We start from the raw sequence: 23080 nt of genomic DNA on the forward strand, positions 1-23080 counted from the left end.
TTCTCCGACATTTGTTATTTGTGTACATTTTGATAATAGCCATTCTGACAGATAGGAGGTGATATCTCACTATGGTTTTGATTTGCATTTCCTTAATGATTAGTGATGTCAAGCATCTTCATATGTCTGTTGGCCATCTGCATTTCCTCTTCAGAAAAATATTTATTCAAATCTTCTATGTATTTTTCAATTGAGTTATTTTTTTGATGTTGAGTTGTATATTTTGAATATTAACTTATCAGTCATATCATTTGCAAATATTTTCTTCCCTTCAGTTGGCTGTCTTTTTATTTTGTCGAAGGTTCCTTTGTTGTGCAAAAGCTTTTCTTTAAAGTCACTTCATTGATTTTGCTTGAATTGGTGGAATAACTTTGGCCAAGTAATGACATCTTGCCATGGTCAAAAGCAGGTCTTTATACTGCATACTAGAAATGGATTTGCTGGATAAACACAAATACCAGGCTGCATTACTAAATAATGAGCTTCAGTGCATGCTTGAGAGCCAAGCAAGAGGGACTCTGTAAACCACATGAAAGGAGTTTCAGGGCAAAGAAGTTAGAAGATTCCTTTACAAAATTTTATTTGGAAGTTGTAATGATTAATTTTATAAAAGTGTCAAATTGACTGGAGCGTCCAGATATTTGGTCAAACTTTATTCTGGGTGTTTTCATGAGGATAATTCTTGGATGGAATTAACATTTAAATTGGTAGACTGAGTAAAGCAGATTGCCCTCTCTAACATGGGTGGGCCTCAGCCAATCAGTTGAAGGACCAAACAGAACCAAAGAGCTGATCTTTTGTGTAGGACAGAATTGCTCCTGCCTGACTTCCTTTGAACTGGAACACTGGATTTGTCCTGCCTTTGAACTCAAACTGAAACATAGGCTTTTCGTGGGTTTCAACCTGCCAGCTTTTGGACTGGAACTGTCCCATCAGTTTTCCTGTAGCTTGTTGACTCACCTGCAGACCTTGAGACTTTTTAGCCTTAACTTGTGTGGACCAATTTCTTACTCCTCTCTCTTCCTGTACTTTCCTTATATACTCACATGGGTATATTTCATATATATATGTATGTGTGTGTGTGTGTGTGTGTGTATATCCTATTGGCTTCTCTGGAGAACCCTGACTAATACAGAATATCTTAATGTAAACTTAGCCAAAGCCAAAATAAATTACTTCTGAAATGTACATCTTAAAAAATTCCAGTTAAGAAATGGCAAAGAGTCAAAGTATAACTGCCTCCCTGAATGTGTCAAATACCAATAGAGAAAGTTACCAATCACATAAAGTTGTTAGTGGCTCAAATTAGGTGACAAGTAACAAAATATTGATTAAACTGCTAAACAAATACTTATTAATTATAACTTTTATCTGAAGTAACTTATGAATGGTGATGACCTTAGAAGAAAGATCCCAACTAAATGACTTTTTAATAGTTGAAAAATGGAAGACCACCACCCCCTAAAACATACTCCAATAATGTACAGACTCTATGTACATGCACTTCACACACACACACACACCACACTACAGAAATCAACACATGCAGGCCTGTTTTGGGGAAAAATAATAAATCTGACTATTTAACTGTTAAACATTTTTATTGTGTAGACTTATTACAGGACATGCAAGATAAAAAAAGTGTAAAATATCAGTAAGCATATAAAAATTTCAGCAGTCTTTTGGACCAGCACTTGATTTGCACAAGGGAATAAGCATCTATATAGAACAGACATGTCTTGGGATACACAGTTTACAGATTGAATCACAAAACAATTTCCCAAGTGATTTTCCTCATATAAAGATAAAAAAACTTTTCACTTAAAAATTATTCAGTATAGTACATTTTCAGTTATGTACACAGTTTAAAAGTAAAACTATGTCCATGCCAGTGTCTGTTTTAATGCAGAAAACCTAAATAGATAACAGGCTGGCGATTAAAGTGCCAGGAAAACTGGAAGAGGCAAAAAAAGAAACCAAGCAGAATTCCAACAGGTGTATGGAAATAAAAGCATAACTGAAGGTTAAAAATAAAGTCCCCCAGGGAAGAATCTTACTATGAGCAGGAGGAATAAAAAGCTTTTGGATGTACCAGGCAGCTTTCTGTATGACTCAGGTTTACAGGTAAAATTCCTCAGTTTGAATTCAGAAGAATTTGAATTTATTCCAGCAAAATTACCTCCATCTTTTATTACTGCCTCCTCCCCCATCTTCTCTCTGAGCAAAGTGACGCTTGGCTTAAGTCCAAAGCTCGTGGCAGGGGGAGGGGCCATGTGTCACAGCATAACAGGCAGTTGCAAGTGCTTTAATTTGAAGGGGTCACATTTGCAACAACTCTGACAGTCTCACACAATGGCCTCCATTTTATGAGCCCTTCCCCGGAGGCCCACTGATCAGCTGAAAAGGGAACACAATGTTCAGCCACTAAACCACCCCGGTGATGGATTAGTTTGGAGTCAGGAAAGCGTGATTATTCTTGAAAATAAACGAAGCTGAATAGACATGCTGACCTCATTCAGCTAGTGAGAGGCAGGGAAAGTTGGCTTCCACTTCTGCCAGCCCAGAGGGCTTGGCCCCATTTATTCACCTTAATTCATTTAATGGGGCTGATGTGGACCATACCCCATATGGATAAATATGTTGTGTGATCAAGTACAGACATGAACTTCATCTGATCCCATATCTTGGAGTCAGAAATAAGTGTGAAGAACTAGGTAATGGATTTTTCTAATTTTGGTCTTCAGGAAGGCTGCTGACCTAATAAATGTTGATGAGGTGGACCCTATTTTAAAAGGAAAACCTGGAGAACAGGAAGGCACTTAGGTGTCATCATCTATGTAACAAATATCCAGGCATACAAGTATCTATCACAGGTTAAAACTTCAAGAAAGTAAGGCAATAGATCATGTGCAGATTATGTTTTCTAACTTGATGAATATCGCTAGATCCCATTGAATCATTACAGTGAATGGCAGCAATTCACTAAACACTTCAGAGGGAAGAGTTTGCTTAAAACTGCCCACATATCTGTACACTCAGTGACAATAGCCTGGAATACTTGAATACTTCCCTTACCATAAAATGATCGACATTTTAGAACAGGCAGTTGAGGTTGTTAGTTCTTTTTTTCCTCCTCAGTTCTTCATATTTCTCTCAAGTTATCTTTTAACAATAGGTTCATATCTCAGCCAATAGGACAATGATCCAAATGAAAGAAAAATATTTTAAATGGGTTTTAAAAGTTCAGACAACCCCCAACACAGACAACCCAATAGCTCAGAGGAGAAAAATAATAGTTATGAAGACTGAGAGAGTGATATCTTTGTTCTGAACCAGGAAATTCATTCATATGCTGTTGCTATACTAGCAACTTGAAATTGGCACTGAGAAAATTAAAAGGGAAGAAAGAATCATATATACTTCTATCCTTGAAATGTCATTTATATTTCTTTCTGCGTGTTGATGCGGATATTGCTGAATATTTTGCCAATAGCCTCAAACAGCGGGTCACAGAAGGTGTGGACGTAGATGGAATAGACACGGCTGATGCACTGAATCTCAATCAGGAAACTCTTAATGCATGGTACAACTGCCCAGATGTGCAGGAAAGAGAGAATGGCAAAGTAAATGCCCCAGATGAGTGCCATTGGGATGCCAAAGAGGGCAGACAGCAAACGGTAAAACCAGTACTTTGTCACAGTGAAGGTGGTGAAGCTGGCCTTCCAGATGCCGTCGAAACTGTGTGTTCCTTCTGGTTCTGCAATCACATCTTCAAAATCAATCTGAAAAGAAGAAGTGACAGAACATGAGCTTGAAATAGAAGAAACAAGAAAAAACCCATTTCTGAGTATGCATAAATATATATTAGCTTTTATGTACAGATTCTGTGTAAAATGCTTAAAGGCACCCAGCAGCATCAGCCTCACTCGGAATATGTGGGAAATGCAGATTTGGGCTCCACCCAGACCTCTAGGGGTAATGTCAAGGTGGATTTCTAACATGTTCTCTGGGTGTTTCTTCGCTATGTGAACGGTTAAGAACTGCTGCTCTAGGGAAAACTAAAGGGATATGATAAAATTCTTGCCTTCAAGTAAAGCCCAGCAATATGGATAAGTATACTAGGCATTCAGTAAAATGTAGATAACATGATCTAAGTTAACTGCATTCCAAGACAACTACACAAACAGTGTTAAGAGGTAGTTAGTTCATATGTGCTAAATCACTTCAGTCGTATCTGACTCTTTGTGACCCTATGGGCTGTAGCCCACCAGGCTCCTCTGTCCATGGGTTTCTCCAGGCAAGAAAATGAGTGAGTTGCCATGACCTCCTCCAGGGGATCTTCCTGATCCAGGGATCGAACCTACATCTTACATCTTCTGCATTGGCAGGTGGGGTCTTTACCACTAGCCCCACCTGGGAAGCAGTTCATGACTGATTGTCAACTCTCCAACACTCAGCTGGTAGAATATCTTCAGGAAATTAGATCATTGTGGGCTCTGAGGATTTAAGAAATCTTCATTGTGTGACGGGATTTGAGCAGGGATTGGAAAATGGGGTATGGCTTGGAAAGGAAGGAAGAAGGGATCTGGAAAATGCTGTGATCAAGGCCCCAGGACAACGAAGGATGATGCAGTGAGTGTCACAGATAGATAGACCTGTGTGGCCATGGCTGAAAAGAAAGGTTGAGGGCAGACTCAGTTTTACTTTATATGAAGTGGTGATGGGGGCGGTGGGGGGGTGAGGGGGTGGTGTCTGTTGAAGATGTTGGAGCAGAGGAATGCAGCCACAATCCAATTCAGTCATTTACCAACATGAATTTGATAGCAGTGTCTAGGCTAGGGGAAAAGGAAAAGAGACTCAAGGAAGAAAGATTCTTGCAGTATCCCAAGTTTGAGATGGCAGGGCCAAAACTGTAATAGTGACCATGAAAAAAGAGAAGAATGAATTTCAGGGATGTTAAAGGAAGAGTGCCCAGGACTTGGTTACTTTAAGGATAAGGAGAGAGAAAAGCCTAGGATGAACTTTGAGCTTCAGGTCTGCCTGCCAGAGAGAGTTGGGCATGCATGCCAAGTTGCTTCAGTTGAGTCCGACTCTTTGCACCCCTATGGATCATAGCCCGCCAGGCTCCTCTGTCCATGGGATTCTTCAGGCAAGAGTACTGGAGCTTGTCTGGACTGCTGCTTAATCTTGAGCTTTAAGGATTAAAGCCATGCCCTCTTTCAGGGGATCTTCCTGACCCAGGGATCGAATCTGCGTCTCATATCTCCTGCACTGATAGGCAGATTCTTTACCACTAGCACCACCTGTGAGGCCCATTACAGGTTGAATTTGTCTTTATTCAAAACTTTTACTGTTTCTTCAATTTAAAAACTAAGTTCTCTCTTAACATTTTCTTAACTGCCTTCCTAATTTTCTTCTTGCTGTTAATGTCACCTCTGCTCTCTCTAGGGGCTTCCCAGGCAGTGCTAGTGGTAAAGAACCATTTGCCAGTGTAGAAGACATAAGAGATGTGCGTTCAATTCCTGGGTCAGGAAGATCCACTGAAGGAAATCAGGGCAACCCACTCCAGTATTCTTGCCTGGAGAATCTCATAGACAGAGGAGCCTGGCAGGCAATGGTCCATAGGGGTGCAAGGAGTTGGACACCACTGAAGCAACTTAGCAGCAGAAGCAACACCTGTACTAGTCCCTTTTGGTGGCCACTAGAAAATAATCAAATTAGTTTGTAGTCATGTAGCAGTTAACTAAGTGCTTCTACATGTATTGTCTCCATGTGACCTAGGGTTTCAAACCAATCTGGGAAGGTAGGTTGTCATTTTACAAAAGAAGATACATAGATTCAGAGACATAATGGTGGCTTGCTAAAGTCAAACACAGCAGAGGTGGGGACAGGATGCAAGCCTAGCCCCTTTCCCAATAGCATTCTTTCCCACAGAATTAATTTGCAGGAGCTTTTATCCATCTGGAAGGATTATATACACTAAAGCATGGGGTAACAAAATTACCACCAGAAGTGTAGGACAGAGCCAGTTTAACTGCGGAGTGGTGGCAGCTATATGAAGGATATATGTATATATCCTTATATATAAATATATAAACCATATATATTATGTGGTTTGAAATATAAACACATTGATGACTGCCAGAAGCAATCCAGTGGCACCCCACTCCAGTACTCTTGCCTGGAAAATCCCATGGATGGAGGAGCCTGGAAGGCTGCAGTCCATGGGGTCGCTGAGGGTTGGACATGACCAAGCGACTTCACTCTCACTTTTCACTTTCATGCATTGGAGAAGGAAATGGCAACTCAGTCCAGTGTTCTTGCCTGGAGAATCCCAGGGACGGGGGAGCCTGGTGGGCTGCTGTCTATGGGTTGCACAGAGTTGGACACGACTGACACAATTTAGCAGCAGCAGCAGCAATCCACGCAAGCTCAGGATTAAGGAATGAGGACTTATGTGACTCCATGGAGCCTCTCAGTGCCAAGGAGCCACTTTTGGTTAAACACAATCAACTTCTTTTGGAAAAAAATACATGATGCTTACCAATAGTTAATGTTTATTTTCTAAAACATTCTGTTTCTTGATCTGTTGTCCAATGTCCTAAGAATATGTAATACATAGAAAAGGTATGTCCATAATTATCTAAAGGAAGTTAAATAAATTTATTGTTGTTCTAATGTTTTCTTTCCCTGTTTAGATCTACACTCAGAAGTAAACATGTGTGTGTTTTAAAAGATTGTTGTAAATGTGTGGCAAGTCAGATCAATCTTTCAATGAAGTTTCTGTGCAGATACTTGTTTACTATAGGGTTTTGTTCTGGTACTGGATTTTCCCAAAGCTGTTAAAAATAAAGGTCTGTGCTTTTCCTTTGAAAGGTCCCCAAAGAATTTTATTTTTAAAAGATGACTATTTTGTAAGAGGATTTGGTGAAGTCAAAATGAATGCACTAGAGCAAGATATTCTTAATCTGAATCAAAGGTTGGGCAATGGTGGTCCATGAATGCCCTGAAGGGGGCACTTAATAGAAGAGGGCCATCACTTTTATAGAAAATAGCCTATTGCCAAAGGAGGCTGGTAAGGACTTTACAGGAACCAAGGATTCCTGTCTCTTTACAGAACAGAATTTAAGCATGTTTGCCTACAGATTCTTTTCCAAGGGAATGGATAGTTACTAACATTTGTTGACTGGCTATCGTGATCAAACGCTGTTCTCATTTAACTCACAGCAACTCTGTAATTTATTATTGCCATTTAATAGAAAAATGTGAAGTTTAATAGATTGTCCAGGTAAATAAGAGGTAGATTTGAATTTCCAACCTGGTTTGAAAGATATTGATTCTTTCTTTTAATACCACATTGCTTAAAAAATATTTTTCAAATTTTCTCTAAGGCAATCAGTATTTCATAATTAAAAGGCAAATTGACCAAAAAAAAAAAGAGAGAGAAAGAGAGAGATTATTGAGTTTAACCCTCTGGTAACTGTACGAATTCCCATAGCCTAGTCTCTGAGAACAGTGTTAGGATGAGTTCATACACTTATATACATGATTGGTCCTTGTTGAAGATCTATAAACATGTGCCATCTATGTAAGATTTCTTACTGATAATTTAATTTTTCTAAACATAAATATAAATGCTTTTTTCAGTGAACATTTTAGAAATTCTTAAGTTTTAAGTTGCTTAAAAAATTTGAGTGGTTACTTTTTTAATGCTTTCCAAAACTGCAGTGAGTATGATTTATCTTCAAATATCCAAGTGAATTTAGAGCAAGTCTCCAGGGGTGGAAAGCAACATGACAAAAATAACATGTTATATAAATATATTCCTTAGTTAGTTGCTGCTTTAGTCTTAAGAATGTAACGTGGCTTAAAATAAAAGTCAATTAGATGCAGTTCAAGAGAGAAAAGGCAGGTTAAAGAAACACAGTGAAGCCAGAAATAATCTTTAGTTTCTCTCTACCTCCATTTCTGCAACAGTAATAGTAATATTGATAGGTGTTTGTGAGGAGGACATGAGAAAATTTACGTAAAGTGCTTGGCATGGGGATAGATCATTGCAATATAGTAAATACTCAATAAACAGCATTGAAAATTACTTGTTGTGGGTGACTACATTTTTAAATAGGCAATTGAAATAAGAGAAACTATCAGTTGCAAAGTACATGGTGGCTGTAAATTCAAACCTCATCAGTGCTTCAAAAGAGCTAACTTCCATCTGTAATAATCTTTACCACAACCTCTGAGGTACGTATCATTATTCTCATTTTACATAATGAGGCTACTGTTGGAGGTTAAGACATTACCCAAGGTCATATGGACGATAAGGGGCAAAACTGGAACTTGTCCTTCTTTAAGTCTAACTTCCTTTTGCTTTTGTATCCCTGGGACTATAAGCTCTTCTAATTAGACCTGTTTGCTTAATTTTCACCCAGAATGATATGCTTCCTAAAACATGCACATTTTGATTATTAAAGAAATTACTCTTGTTAATGTTTCTATTTTAAGTTAGAACATCTAGTAACTAGGATGTTTTGCCTTTTTGGTACTGACTGAATTTCCATGGCCCTGCACATCATGTTCTCACAATCCTGGGCACCTAGCCAAGAACTCTCTCTCTAATTGGCAGATAAGGAAACTGAGGCACAATTTAAATGGACCAGATTTCTCAAGGTCCTAAGTGAATCAGTGAAATTAGAACTCTAATTTCCTGATTCCCAGGCCTAGGTCTACCCCTAGCCGCCACACTATTTCCTTATGAATGTACATCTTTCTCCTTATGTCCCTTCTCTGCCTACCCCATTCCTAACTCTAGGTCTCCTGTAAGTCTCTCATTGTCTTCTAAGACATGGACTTGAAATATATCACTGTGTGAGGTTAGGAGAAATGTCCTTTTCTCAGCATGAATATAGACATTTCTGTATACCTATTTAGGGTGAATAGGTGAAAACCAGAGGGAATATTTTGGAAAATATCCTCATTATACATTTTGAAACACTCATAATCGATTGAACCCAACAAAATTCTGTTAGTAATCAGTCATTCCATTTAAAGGCAGTTCACAATTCCATCCAAGCATAGTTGCCTTAGCAGATTCATAGATATATAAAGCTGAAGGGATTCTTAAAGAAAAGGAGATCCACTTGAGAGAGAGAAATTGATGGACAAAGCTGTCAGATGACCAGATCAAGAATGCTGCTGTTGCTGCTAAGTTGCTTTAGTCGTGTCCGACTCTATGCGACCCCATAGACGGCAGCCCGCCAGGCTGCCCCGTCCCTGGGATTCTCCAGGCAAGAACACTGGAGTGGGTTGCCATTTCCTTCTCCAATGCATGAGAGTGGAAAGTGAAAGTGAAGTCACTCAGTCGTGTCCGACTCCCAGTGACCCCATGGACTGCAGCCCACCAGGCTCCTCCACCCATGGGATTCTCCAGAATACTTTCCCACTTAATGGCAGGCGCAGACTTGGAATTCAGGCTTAGAAACTTTCCTGGGCTTTTCCACTACTGTCTGCTTATCACCGCACGCCCTCCATCATCTGGATGCTACATTCCATTGCCAATGGAAAAGGCAACTAGGCTTGAATGTGAATTTGAACATCATTGAATGAAAAGTGGTGCCTTTTTCTGATTATCTCGTGTGCTCATTGTTCATATGCATCATGGGTTTGATTTATCCCTCATCAAAGCTGTCACTCTGGAGTCCCATTCCTCAGGGACATGACCCTCTTACCCCTCTAGAGGAAGTCTCAGAGCAGGTGTTACTCAGAGTGAACTGTATTTGCTCACATAAATTTGGAGCAGAGCAAGAATTAGAGGTTTCCTTTTGGACAAACACAAAAGCCAAGAAATGCAGGTGCCATTTAGTTTCTTAGAATGGGGATGCTTCAGATGAGGTTGAGCTGCTCCTCCAATGAGCTGATTTTCTGTTCTGTAAACTATGGAACAAGTTGCCCTTCTGGCAAGAATCAGACTTCAAAATCAAAGGCATAAATAAACTTCAGTATTTGTCTGTCTTAATAGATGCTTTATAAGGAGTCAAGAGTTTATGTTATTAGATTTTTATAAATGACATTAAATACTTTTGTACAACACTGACTTATGATGCTATAATTTTTGAAACATAAGTTAGCAAAAATCTAGCAGCAGGCGTCAAGAAAAGCAATCTGTCTCATTGTGTTTTAATAATAGTTGTTGGCTAGTGCAAGTCATTTTGTTAAATGTATGTGATGGAAATATTAAAAAAGAATTTTCCATGTACACAGGATTAAAAAACATGGGCTCATTTTTTTTGTCTCAAAATTTGGACATTTTATTTCTGGATAAAGAATTTCCAAGAAGGAAACTTTAAGTACATTTGGGATTTAATAAGCAAAGATGCTTGCCTATTCTGTTTCCATGAGAAAATATCATTTTAGATTTTTGTGAAAATTGTGATAAAATTATGAAACTGTGATTATACTGGATATATGGAACACATAAATAATAACAAACAAGATGTTTATAGAAGATGTGTGTTGTCTGCCTGACACCCACAGTCCCACTTTTCTGCCAGTGAAGCTTCATTTGTTCAGGTCATGGAAATAATTCTTTTATCTTAGAGATAAGTTATAGATGGTTTAGACTTGCCATGGTAATCTTAGTCTCCTTGTCAAGTGGTCAGTTTAGAGTAGACATGTCACCCTATTCTCGCCAATGAGATTAAGTAGAAGTCTGCCCGGCTAGACTTCCGGAAAGCTTTATCTTTCTTATGAAAAGAAACAGAGGCATTTGGTATGGCCCTTTGCCCTTCTTCCTACTTAGAAAATGATGTCTTGCCTTAATGTAGAGAAGTCATCTTTTGACCATGAGGTGACATATATAATTAAAAGACCAAGAGAATAGAAGAAGATGCTGCTTTTGTGCTACCAATCTACTGAAACAATTCAGTAGCTATCTGCCTCTAGACTTCTCCTTATGCTTTTATTTTTAAGCCACAGCTATTCAGATTTTCAGCTACCTATATCAGAAAGCATTCTGAAGTGATATAGTAACTAACACTCTTTCCTTTTGGTTAGCATAGTAGGTGTACAACTCCTCATTTATAAACCTAAGTTCAATTAGTAACTTCAGAATCTTTTCAGCACTACTATACTCTACCCTCAGAATACACTCCCTAACCTGTATCAGAAAAGTTTGTTTTAGCAAACCATAAGTAGGATGATAAATTGACAATAAAAAAAGCAAATTCATGTGTTCTGTGATAGACAACATCTAAGATGGCTCCCAACGATCCCTCCTCCTCAACTTCTTGGTATTTATGCCTTTGTGTAACGTTCCCCCCACTTTCGAGTGGGCTGGATTTGTTGATTTGCTTCTAAATAATAAAATGTGGCAAAAATGATGGGGTAGTCTCTTCCATGATCAGGTTACAAAAGACCATGGTATCATCTTCCTTCCTTTCTTGCTCTCTTGCTTGCTTGCTCTGCGGGAAGCCAGGTGCTGAGTTGTGAGCTGCCTTTTGGAGAGGTGTGTGAGGAAGTTAACTGAGGCAGAACTATAGCCAATAGCCACTGAGGAACTAAGTCCTCAAACCAGAAGCTTGGGAGGAACTGAATCCTACCAGTGGCCATGTGAGTGAGCTTGGAAGTGGGTCTTTCCCCAGTTGGGCCTTGAGACGAACTCGAGCCCTGCCACGTGCATGAAAGCCTGTGAGAGGCCCTGTACAGAACCATTCAGCTAAGTCACATTTGGATTTCAGATACACTGTTAGATTATTTAAATATTTGCTATACAAAGCCACTGAATTTTGAGGCCGTTGGTTATGCAGCTATAGATGACTAATATGATTCTAAAACAAACCACCTTTGATGATCATGTTTTATTTTTCATTATATTATTCTTTTTCTGTTATATAATTCCGTTTTCATGCTTATAGAAAAACATACACAGTCAGTCAGTTCAGTTCAGTCGCTCAGTCATGTCCGACTCTTTGTGACGCCAGGCCTCCCTGTCCATCACCAACTCCCGGAGTTCACCTAAACTCACGTCCATCGAGTCGGTGATGCCATCCAGCCATCTCATCCTCTGTCGTCCCCTTCTCCGCCTGCCCCCAATCCCTCCCAGCATCAGGGTCTTTTCCAATAAGTCAACTCTTCGCATGAGGTGGCCAAAGTATTGGAGTTTCAGCTTTAGCATCAGTCCTTCCAAAGAACACCCAGGACTGATCTCCTTTAGAATGGACTGGTTGGATCTCCTTGCAATTCAAGGAACTCTCAAGAGTCTTCTCCAAGTGATGTGATGCTTCAACCACAGTTCAAAAGCATCAATTCTTCGGCGCTCAGCCTTCTTCACAGTCCAACTCTCACATCCATACATGACCATAGGAAAAACCATAGCCTTGACGAGACGAACCTTTGTTGGCAAAGTAATGTCTCTGCTTTTGAATATGCTATCTAGGTTGGTCACAACTTTCCTTCCAAGGAGTAAGCGTCTTTTAATTTCATGGCTGCAGTCACCATCTGCAGTGATTTTCGAGCCCAAAAAATAAAGTCAGCCACTGTTTCCACTGTTTCCCCATCTATTTGCCATGAAGTGATGGGACTGGATGCCATGATCTTAGTTTTCTGAATATTGAGCTTTAAATCAACTTTTTAACTCTCCTCTTTCAACAAGAGGCTTTTTAGTTCCTCTTCACTTTCTGCCATAAGAGTGGTGTCATCTGCATATATGAGGTTATTGATATTTCTCCCGGAAATCTTGATTCCAGCTTGTGTTTCTTCTAACCCAGTGTTTCTCATGATGTACTCTGCATATAAGTTAAATAAGCAGGGTGACAATATACAGCCTTGATGTACTCCTTTTCCTATTTGGAACCAGTCTGTTGTTCCACATCCAGTTCTAACTGTTGCTTCCTGACCTGCATATAGGTTTCTCAAGAGGCAGGTCAGGTGGTCTGGTATTCCCATCTCTTTCAGAATTGAGTGAATATAAATATCCTGCAATCCGGTCCTGGAGTAAAGTCCAGGAATATATGAGAAGGAAATACAGCATTTAAACTTTCAACAATTCATATTAAACTGAATATTGGAAAAACTGTACACAGTTGATAGTGCTCTCAGTTCATATTGCTAATATGCTTGGATTTCTACCCAGATATGCACCAAAGACTAAGAGTCAGCTCCACCTTGAAGACATGCCACTGAATCTGGACTTTTGATTATGTGTTGAATGCACCAGCACAGGGGTAGTGTGGCAAAGTTAATGGGAGGGAGGGAGAGTACCTGTTAAAATGCAGATTCTTAGGCTCCTTTCAGTCTAGGATCACACTCTCTGGGGTGGGCCTGGTGAATCTTATACAAAAAAGTGAATTAGTGAATGACAACCTCTGTATGGATTTAATGACAGCTTCTTTCTGTTGTCAGTACTCTCTTCCCTCTGTGCCTGGAAGCCCTAATCTGCTTCCTGCTTCTTTCCTGAAACTCCTCCCGTGCCGGCTGGCATATGGAAATTGGTGGATAAAGAATGAATGGAAATTCTTTTGAAAAGCTTTCCCTAATTTAAACCTATAAATATTTATTGGACAAGGATGAATGACTGTTATTATGGAAAACACAAAAACTGGCAATAGAAATCCTGATTTATTTTTTATGATTTTAAACCCAGTATAAACAAATGAATGTTTTAAAAATCAAATACGTACTTCTAAAATCCTACCTACTACATGAACCAAGCCCACACATAGAGAAAGAGGGTTGAAACTAATTTCAAACTCCCCTCAGTGTTCTCATACATATTTCCAACATGTTGAATGGCCTTTGAAGTTAGTGGAATAAATGTGGTCCATGAGTGTGTGGGTGTAGAGAGGGTTGAGAACTAGCACAATTAAATGTTACCAGAACACAGGAACTCTGCCCTAATGCCTAAGTGTTTTCTCAGGGGCAAGGGCAGATATCCATTTGTTTATTGAACTGAGCTGGCATCATTGAGGGGAAAAAGCGGCAGTGAAAGCTGCAGTGTTCTTGCAGCCTCGACTGAAAAGAGGAGGCCTCTATTGTATCCTTAATGCTTGTGATTATTTGGACTTCCAGAAATCTACACAGAGAACTAGGAAGAGTTTAAACCAAGGGTGGGAACACTGAAGTGTTCTTGGATTGCCTTGGGGTAACAGGTGCTAGGCAACTTCACCCTGTGGGAGAGCACTGGGCTGCCTTTTGACCTAAAGGGAGAGGGCTGCATTAGTAATCAGAGTTTCAAACTAGAGAACAGAAAGGTGGGTATTTGCATACTTCTGAGTGACAGGAGAGGGCTGGGTGTACAGGGAAGGGTGCAAAGGGGACCTGTAGCCCTTGACCCGGGCTTCTAGCTGGAACCCTTGAGTCTCTCCCTCAGGATTGCTTCTCAGACATTACAGAGACCTCAGAATAGATATTATACACATTTAGTGTCCTACTTCACTCATCTGCTTCTCTTCACAAAGTTGTAAAGTTCTAGGTTATTTTCATAATAAGAATAGAAAATAGTCTATTAATTCCCTGACAGAAAAGGTCACTTAACTAATGAATGAATGGAGCAAACCAGGATCTAGGGCAAGTTGGTGTCCACTGCATCCATTTTGGTGTCCTCCACAATTCCTGGTAGTATTATGCATACATTAATTAGCAAACATTCCATTTATATATATTTTAAAGGTGCTATAAATAGCCATTGAAAGGCTGTAGGCGTACATTAACCATCATATTATCTACTATGAATTCTAATCCTGATTTCACAAGTACATTTTTATTATCAAACTTTTTGGTATTCTATTTTATTCAAAATTATATTCTTTTTTACCATAGCTCTGTGATACCATGATTTGATCAAAATGAAGTGGAGGGCAAGTTACTTGAAAGGCATGGAAAGCCTACAGAGGAAAGCCTCCTCCTACAGAGGAGGAGGCAATCTGGACTCAGAAGTTTTCAGATTTAAGGAAGAATGATTTAGAAAATACTGATTATGTTGTTGCTTGGTTGAGTTTTGCTGCAATGATCTGAATAACTATAATTGTACCGATGTGGCGCCAAAGCAAGGGGTGTGCACTGGAGTATGCTGAGGAAGGGAAGCAGAGGTAGAAGCAGAAATAGCAGCCCAGCTCCTCAGAGAATTAGTAGAGCACACCAGTGTGGATGAGATGGGGTGAGAAGAGTGAATTTGTCCTTTTGGTGTTTTTAGCCTCCACTTTTCCTTGTGTGTGTGTGTGTTTCTCCAGAGCAGGAGGCCTACAATGCAATTTGTACTTTAGAATGAATTTTGGTGACTATGTTGTCTTTCCTGGCAGAGGCACAGGGACGCACAGAGTAAGGCAGAGCATCATTTCCAGTTGCCCTTTGTTGTGTTATTAATGGTCTTAGGGCATGAGTGTGGCATATATATTCTGAGTCAAGAGATTTTTGGAGCCCTTGGAATAGCAATAATAGAGTACTATGTCTCAGTGAGTTCACATCCTGTATGTGAGGACCTTCAAAGCAGGTGTTATTTTCCCCATTTTACAGATCAAGAGCCTGAGCCTCAGGGAGGCTATAATCAGTGACTGAACCAAACACAGGACTTAAGTCTCTTGGATCCTCCATCATACCACTTGCTTTAATCTCATACCAGTACTCATTCTGTTTATGAAACCCTGCTCATTCAAATAGAGTCAGAGTAAGAATTTCTGAATCTATGTGCCCTGGTTGCTCTCCCTTGCCTGCAACCATGTTTTTCATCCAAATGAACAGAAAATGCTGTCCTGACTCAGCAAATAACCATTACTAACAGAACAGGGCATGTGCATCCAAGTCGGAGGCTATGGCTGGCCTATTTCTGCTATCAAACCTCCACGTTCAGCATTACCTTCACTCTCCAGCAGCCAAGTTCTTCTCTGCTCAGGACCCCCTGAGTCATCTGACCATTGATTACGAGGTCCCCATTGCCTTGTCACCTCTCTGTGGCTTTTTCTAGTTAACCTTAACATTGGACTTTTTTCCCTATTCCATTCCTGTTGGGCCAGTGGTTCTCAAACATTAATCCACTCATTTGTTTTCAAAATGCAGATTTCTGGCCACTGAGATTCTGAATCAGTTGTGTCTGAGGGTAGAGTCCAGGTGTGTGTACCTTTTCCCTCATTTTGATACAAGTGGTACAGGGAAGACACTTTGAAAAACAAACAAAAAACTGTTTGCTGTCTTAGTTCTCTACTGAGAGGATTAAATATCCTAAGTGGGCATGATAGTAAGTTAGTTACTGTGTTTCTCCCTACTGTTGAAAGGCAATATGGTAACATGGTTGGTAGTTTGGGGGCCACTTTGGATCTCAGCTTTGCTAAGATTATTAAATCTCCCTGTGCCTTACTTCTTACCTGTAAATTGTAGATATAATAGTATCTACTTCATAGGATTTTTCTGTGTATTAAATAACTTAGGCAAAATATTTGGAACAGTGTCAAGGGTAGTGATCAATACTGCATTGGGAGCTTCTGGCCCAGGCACCCAAACCGGGAGAAGTGGGGAAGTGTCAGGGATTTCAGTAACAGTGTTGGGAGGATGGAGGAGCTCTTTTGGAACGATAGACCCTCTTGGCATTCCTGAAATCATTTTGTGCAGGAGGGTGCTTATTCTGCATTCTGCCATTGAGCAAATAAGCAGAATTAGTTCATCTCTTGCATGTGCGTTAGCCTTCTGGAGTTTATTACAAACTTGAAGCATACATGCCCTGGGGGAGAAGACGCTCCAGCTGACGAGTGCATGGACGTGTCTGAAAGCGGCAGCAACACCAAGAAGACACGACTCTTTCTTTATATTAATTCCTTTTCGCCTTATTCTTCCTTTGTTTTCACCTTTAGCCTGAAGGGAGCCACCAGGTGTCTCCATCTTTTGCTCTTTGTATGAGGGAGTATAAATGATCCTTGGGTTTGTATTAAAGTTAAATTTCCCTGTTTTGATAACAAAAATATACATTCATAGTTTACATCCTGTTGTGCCTTGAAGTGTATTCCCTGTCAAAAAATATACTGAAGTCTGAATCCCCAGTACCTTGGAATGTGACCTTATTTGGAGACAGGATCTTGTAGATGTAATTAGGATGAGGTCACACTGGTGTAGAGTGGGCTCCCCATCTGAGATGGCAGGCATCCTTCTAAGAAGATGGTGTAATGTGAAGACACAAGAAGGCCATGTTATTGATTGAAGTTATGCAGCTGCATGCCAAGGAATGCCAAAGATGGCCAGAAAACCAGGAGAAGTTAGGGAGGGACAAGGATGGATTCCCCTGCAGATTTCAAAGGGCACATGGTCTTGCTGACATGTTGATTTTGGACATCTAGCCTCCAGAACCATGAAACAGTAAATTTCTATTGCTTTAAGCCCCTAGTTTGTGATACTTTTTAAGGCATTCCTTTGAAATGAATATACATCCTTCTGAAATTGTTAAAAACTGTCCTCGATGATGAGATGATTTGGAGGTTCCATAGCATTTTTGTACCTCCTTGAGTAAGCTCAGTACTCTTTCTTCTTGGGATCCCAGGCAGGAACCTAAAACCACATTTGGTGCACCTGAGACCAGTTGACCATAAGCCTTTTGCAGGAATCTGGAACCATCTCTCCCGTCTGCATGGCCTCACATTTTCATTATTACAAAAAATACCTAGCTTCAGATGGCTTGGTACAAAGCAGCCTGCATGTGTTTTGATTCCTTTTTTTAAATTTTCAGGCTTCTGGTATTTATTTATTTGGCGGCACTTGTTGATGTCAAATATTACCAAATAAATGACATGGAACAGCGAACAGTGTAAAAATAAGCCAAGCAAGGGCTGGTGATAGGAGCACTGAGACTAGAGCGCTGAACTTGAACGGGGAAGGAGTCATACCTTGGGGGAGTTTATGTTTGTTATCCTTGAGAAGTAGCTAGAGCCCTTCAAAGTGGTGGGAGCTTACTTCCCAAATAGAAAGTCTTGTACTGTTTAATGCATGGAAATCTTGTTTTATCCAAGCATACAATGATAAGGATTCATCCAGAGGTCTCACTCGCTCACAAAATTCTGTTTACCCTTGGCAGTTTGTTATTCTTTAAGCTTTAGGGCATGCCATAGGATAAATATGAATGATTACCACGCTAAAGAAAATAAAAGCTCTTTCCATTCTATCAAAGACATAAGAAACGGAAATGTCTTCACTGTTTTCAAGCTACCCATTGGTTCACATAGATATTTGTTTGAACCAGAGCTTTTTAAACACTCTTAACTTTTTTTTTCAGTTTCTACAACTCACTTCCTGATGGCAGATGTTGTTTCCTACTATTCACTTAAGTCAAACTAGGGTTACTAATAGCCTTCATCTTACTTCACTACTTGAGTATTTTTCCCTTCAGTGCTTCCAGTCTGTTTATTAAACAAATAGAAAATGAATGAAATAAATCTCTGCAGGTTTGAACATTGCTTGGCTAGTGAGGAAAAGGATTTACACTAGGGTCCTTGTAAGGCCTAAGCAAGGATAATCACAGCCCATTATGTGGCTCCCAAGACACAACTTCCAATCTCTCTTACAGGGTTTCTTCATCTGGGCACTGTTGGCATTTTGGGTCAGCTAGTTCTTTGTTGTTAGGGTGAGGGTTGGGGGGCTGTCCTGGGCACCGTGGTGTGACTCTCAACATTCCTGTCTTCTAACCACCAGATGCCAGTAGCACCTCCTAAATTGTTACAACTAAAAATGTCTCCAGACATTGCCAAATGTTCCCCGTGAGGGGAGCAAACAGTTATCCCTGGTTGTAATCTGCTGCTCTAGAAAATCAGAGTACGATTTGATGAGGCTGTAACCTAAACTTTAGAAACATTTATAGACTAGAATGCTTGCATATTTATTTCAGGCATTTTTGGTTTACAGTTCTGTGGCCTTGTGAGTTTATTCAGTAGTTATGAAGTACCTACTTTTTGAGGATGGAATAAATGAAATGAAGAAACAGAACCAGGATAGGATCTATGATTTGGGTACGAGTATCTTTGAAAAGGGGACAGTGCAGATGAAATAGGGATGGCTTCTGGCTGCTCAAGCTTGCTCAACAATCATTATCAAGGAGGAGTGATGTCTTTCTGGGGTACACTTCCTTACTTTTAAGGTAATAGAAGAATCACTTTTTTTGCCCCTCCCCAAATCACTAACCTCTTGAATTTAGACCAGACCATTTTTTTAATCCAACATACCCTACACTTATTTAATGGTTTGATTGTGTGTGTGAGGTTATTTCTGCTGCTAGGCTATAAGCTCGCTGGAATGTGGTAGATACTAAATTAATGTTTGTTGAATAAATGGATAAATTAATGAACACTTCCATTTGCCAAGTTATATTTCTCTCTTTCTCCTATTTATAAGAGCACAAACTTGATAAAATCTCCTTTAGGAAATAAAGTTTGGAATGTGTTATCTGGCCAGGGGCTAGTGATTGCGTTTGTTGACTGCATTCTATTGTCCTAATGCAGTCATAGTAATTTTGGGAAAAGAATGATCAAAGACAGGGAAGACGTCTATTCAGGTTTTGTTCATCATGAAATTTAGGTTGAAACCTATGGAGTTAGATTTAGATTTAAACCTATAGCTTTAGCTTAGGGAGCTGATGAGTTCCAGAGAATGTTCAGGGCATCTGGAATTCGAACAAATTCATGTTTTCCTTCATATTCATACAGCCAGGGTGCTAAGTGATGGAATTAAAATCACATAAGGTCTTAAATGCTGAACTGTATATGGGTCAGAGAGAAACAGACTCTATAGCTGGGTAATGGGAAAATCTGATTCAAAGTCATAGTGCTTCTGCCCTGTAGTTCTTAGTCATCTGATCCTATTGCTCACAGATGGGCTGTTAAAAAGAACTTCAGAAATGTGGCCGTATGAACTAGGTGAATTTGACAACTGTCAGCACTCAGAAAGTCTGAGCGTTTTCTATTTAGCTAGACCTTCTTAACACCATTGCTTTAACTAAAGTTGCAAGTGATGATGCACTCTTCTGTTATGTGAACCAAGAGGAATTGGCTGGTTAAAAAAAAATAAAAAGTACGGAAAGTTTGTAACCAACTTTGGAACTGATCTATCTTGGAACACAAACAGCCAATTTGGAGGCATGGGCAATAAAAAGAAAGACCACAGAGTTCTGAACCCAAATGAGAAGGGGAAATGAACTCCAGTTCTTGATCTTCTTCAGGACCAAATGTTTGTGTGCGGTATATTTCTATTCAGCACACCATCTGTTGATAGCTCAGTATTTCAAAAATGACTAAGTCCCACAGCCTTAATATTAAAAGTGAAAATGACAACTGGTAAAATCTAGGAAGAAGGTAATAAAAATAGTATTGATGAGGGGTCCTCCACCCTTCTCTATGCATGGACTTTTATGTGCTTTTATAGTGTTCCACACTTATAAATACTGGTTAACTGGAATCACAGAATTTTAGAAATAAAAAGTGACTTAGAAATCTTCCAGTTCAACTTCTTGATTGCTATAGATGATGAAACTGCTGTCCAAAGGATCCAAGTGACTTTTCCAAGGCCCAAGGTAATACTTGAGGTCAGTGTCCAAGAGAGAGCTGCAATTCAGGTTTCCTCTGAGACTCAGTTTCCCCATCTGTTCTGAGGAATGATTGGCATCAGTAAAGTACTTCTCAGTGACTTGGGGTCTCTTCTCTGTGCCAGGCCTGGAGAAATGTAGGACACTGCCATCCCTAGGTCCAGTGAAGCTTCCTGTGGCCTCTACACCATTAGGAGAGAAACCAGTGCATGTTGTCAGCTCCATTCCTAGTATATGCCTGAGCCATGAACCCAAGTTAAAAAAGGGATGACAAGGATGATGTTCTGACTCTTAACCAGCTGACCTTCCTCTTGGAGAGAATAGAAAGAATGAGCAAAAGAAAGGGAAAAACATAAGGACTGAATTACGTAAGTAACATGAGATGTATCCTACGTACAAAGTCTATCTTATATAGCTGCTAGAGCAGAGTTCCAGAAAGCATTTTTTTAATAGGAATTTGAGTGACAAGCATCATATTCCAATAAAAATTCTAAGGACTCTGCCAGATGAGGACCTAGAGAAGTAATAATTTTCCCACTGTAGTGCTTACAGTTTTGTCATGATGTGTGGTTTTATTATATAGAAATTCTGAGTTGAAACCAGACTCAATTCCAGCTGTACATTAGCATCACCTGGGGAACTTTCCAAAAAATAAAATTAATAATACATAGGCTTGGGCCCCATCCTAGACCAATTCGATCAGAATTTCTAAGGATGGGGCATGCACAACAGTATTTTAAAATATTCCCCAGATGATTTGCAACTAGTATAAAGAACCACTGGTCTACAGTCACAAAACAGCCACCCTCTGCAGAAGCCACACTGTCTCATGAGTTTACATCACAATAGGGGTTTATACAAGCTGCAAAATTGTGTGAATATGCAATGTGTAGGAGGGAGTGGATGGGCAGGCTTGCCATAAAGATAATGTTTCATACTGACCTTTTGGAACATACAATGCATGCATTTTTCAGTGTTCTACTTTCAGATGTTTACCACTTGCATTCTCAACCACTGTTAACACAATGCCACATCAACTCCTCTTTGCCCCCAAACAAACCAGGTATCCTGCAGGAATAGAGGAAAGTGTTCATACATATGCCTATGCTTAGTTATGAGACTCTGTGTCAGTATTCTTACACACCAAAATGTAATTGTAGAGATAGAAGGTTTTGAGAAGCTACATAGACAAATTAGGAATTTAACACACAACTGTTACAAAACAACCTCTTGTGACACATTCCTGGGATTAACCACTCATTACTTGGAATTTCTTCTCCCACGTAATCTTTTTTTTTTTTTTTTTTAACTAACTCTTTCCTCCTTTTTCCTTGTCCTGAGTGGTGATTGCATCTGAGCAATAATTCCCTTGTAAGTCTCATAAGATCCTAGCAATAACTAAAAGCAGCTGACATTTTATGTCCCTTTCAACTCTTGTAACAAATTGCCAGACAAGACAGTCCCTCCCCAGCCCTACCTGGGTGTTTCTCTTCATCCCTGTCTCTTTCCTTTTGCTCTTCTATAGGATCTTTCCAGCATCTCCACCTCCTTCATAAGCTCAAAACAGAACCCATATTTAGTAAGTCTGATTCGTAGTAAATAAAGTAGAGAATCTTGTCTATGACTTTTTTTTTTTTTTGGATTGCATTCTCCTTTTGAGTCTATTTATTATATTTCCTTTAAAATATCATTAAATTATTGAGATTTTTTCAGGAATAATTGATAAGACTTAGTTTGGGTCCCCTATTGCCCAAGGGGTATGGGACTTGATGGATTCATTCAAGGGTATGTTTACAATAGTGATTTTCACCCAGGAGACCTTGGTCCCTTAGCAGCTAGGGAATTATTACAAAGGGTTTCTATATCCATTGTATTCACCAAGCATCTTGATTTTCCACATCACAAGCTTCCACAGAAATACCAGGAGAAACCCTCTCCTGGTATTTTCTTATTCTTCATATTTTTGCCTATTTGTTTCCCAGTTAACAGCTATGTGTTGTATTCCCAGTCTTTTAACATTGTCTCACTTTGTATTGGTTTTGAATCTTATTTGTATCGAATATTTGTAACTTGCCAAAAATCAATTTGATATTATTTTTATCATAGATGTTAGCAAGGTTGTTATAATTAGTGTCATTTGTAAGTTGAGAGTCCTCTTAACTTGCTCATGCCACTCATTGATAAAATGGTAAATGTCTAAAACTGTGTTCCTGGTTGTGTATTAGATACGAGTCACATCTAAAATCCACATTACACATCAGCATCCTTTTTTAATGGCAGCTTTCTAGTTCTACCTATGCTTAACTGAATAATGATTTATATTATTATTTAATTTATATTATATTATTAATAATTATATTAAATTATTATTAACTTATATTAAATTATCCCGATTTCCTATACTTTCTTGATAGGGAAACTATTTGGAATCAAATTGACATGTCTTGGGGCTTCCCTGATGGCTTGGATGGCAAAGAATCTGCCTACAATGTGGGTAACCAGGTTTGTTCCCTGGGTTGAGACGATACCCTGGAGAAG

General features: G+C 39.5%; 1 protein-coding gene and 1 long non-coding RNA gene across 4 annotated transcripts in view; both read right to left on the bottom strand.

The window, feature by feature from the left end:
* Positions 1 to 1582: 1582 nt before the first annotated feature.
* Positions 1583 to 23080, bottom strand: part of CAV1 (caveolin 1) — a 35870-nt gene continuing 14372 nt past the window's right edge. For all 3 annotated transcript variants that reach the window (XM_061414042.1, XM_061414043.1, XM_061414044.1), the window contains exon 3: positions 1583 to 3782. In XM_061414042.1, the coding sequence (XP_061270026.1) occupies positions 3441 to 3782 (342 nt within the window). In that variant the 3' untranslated portion in view covers positions 1583 to 3440. The remainder of the gene's footprint in view (positions 3783 to 23080) is intronic.
* On the bottom strand, positions 11841 to 21567 carry LOC133246090 (uncharacterized). Its single transcript, XR_009735900.1, has 2 exons — positions 21485 to 21567; positions 11841 to 13326 (listed from the first exon to the last, which is right to left on the bottom strand). It is a non-coding gene; the product is annotated as an uncharacterized LOC133246090 (long non-coding RNA).

This window comes from Bos javanicus, chromosome 4 (assembly GCF_032452875.1).
Source record: "Bos javanicus breed banteng chromosome 4, ARS-OSU_banteng_1.0, whole genome shotgun sequence".
Classification (NCBI taxonomy): domain Eukaryota; kingdom Metazoa; phylum Chordata; class Mammalia; order Artiodactyla; family Bovidae; genus Bos; species Bos javanicus.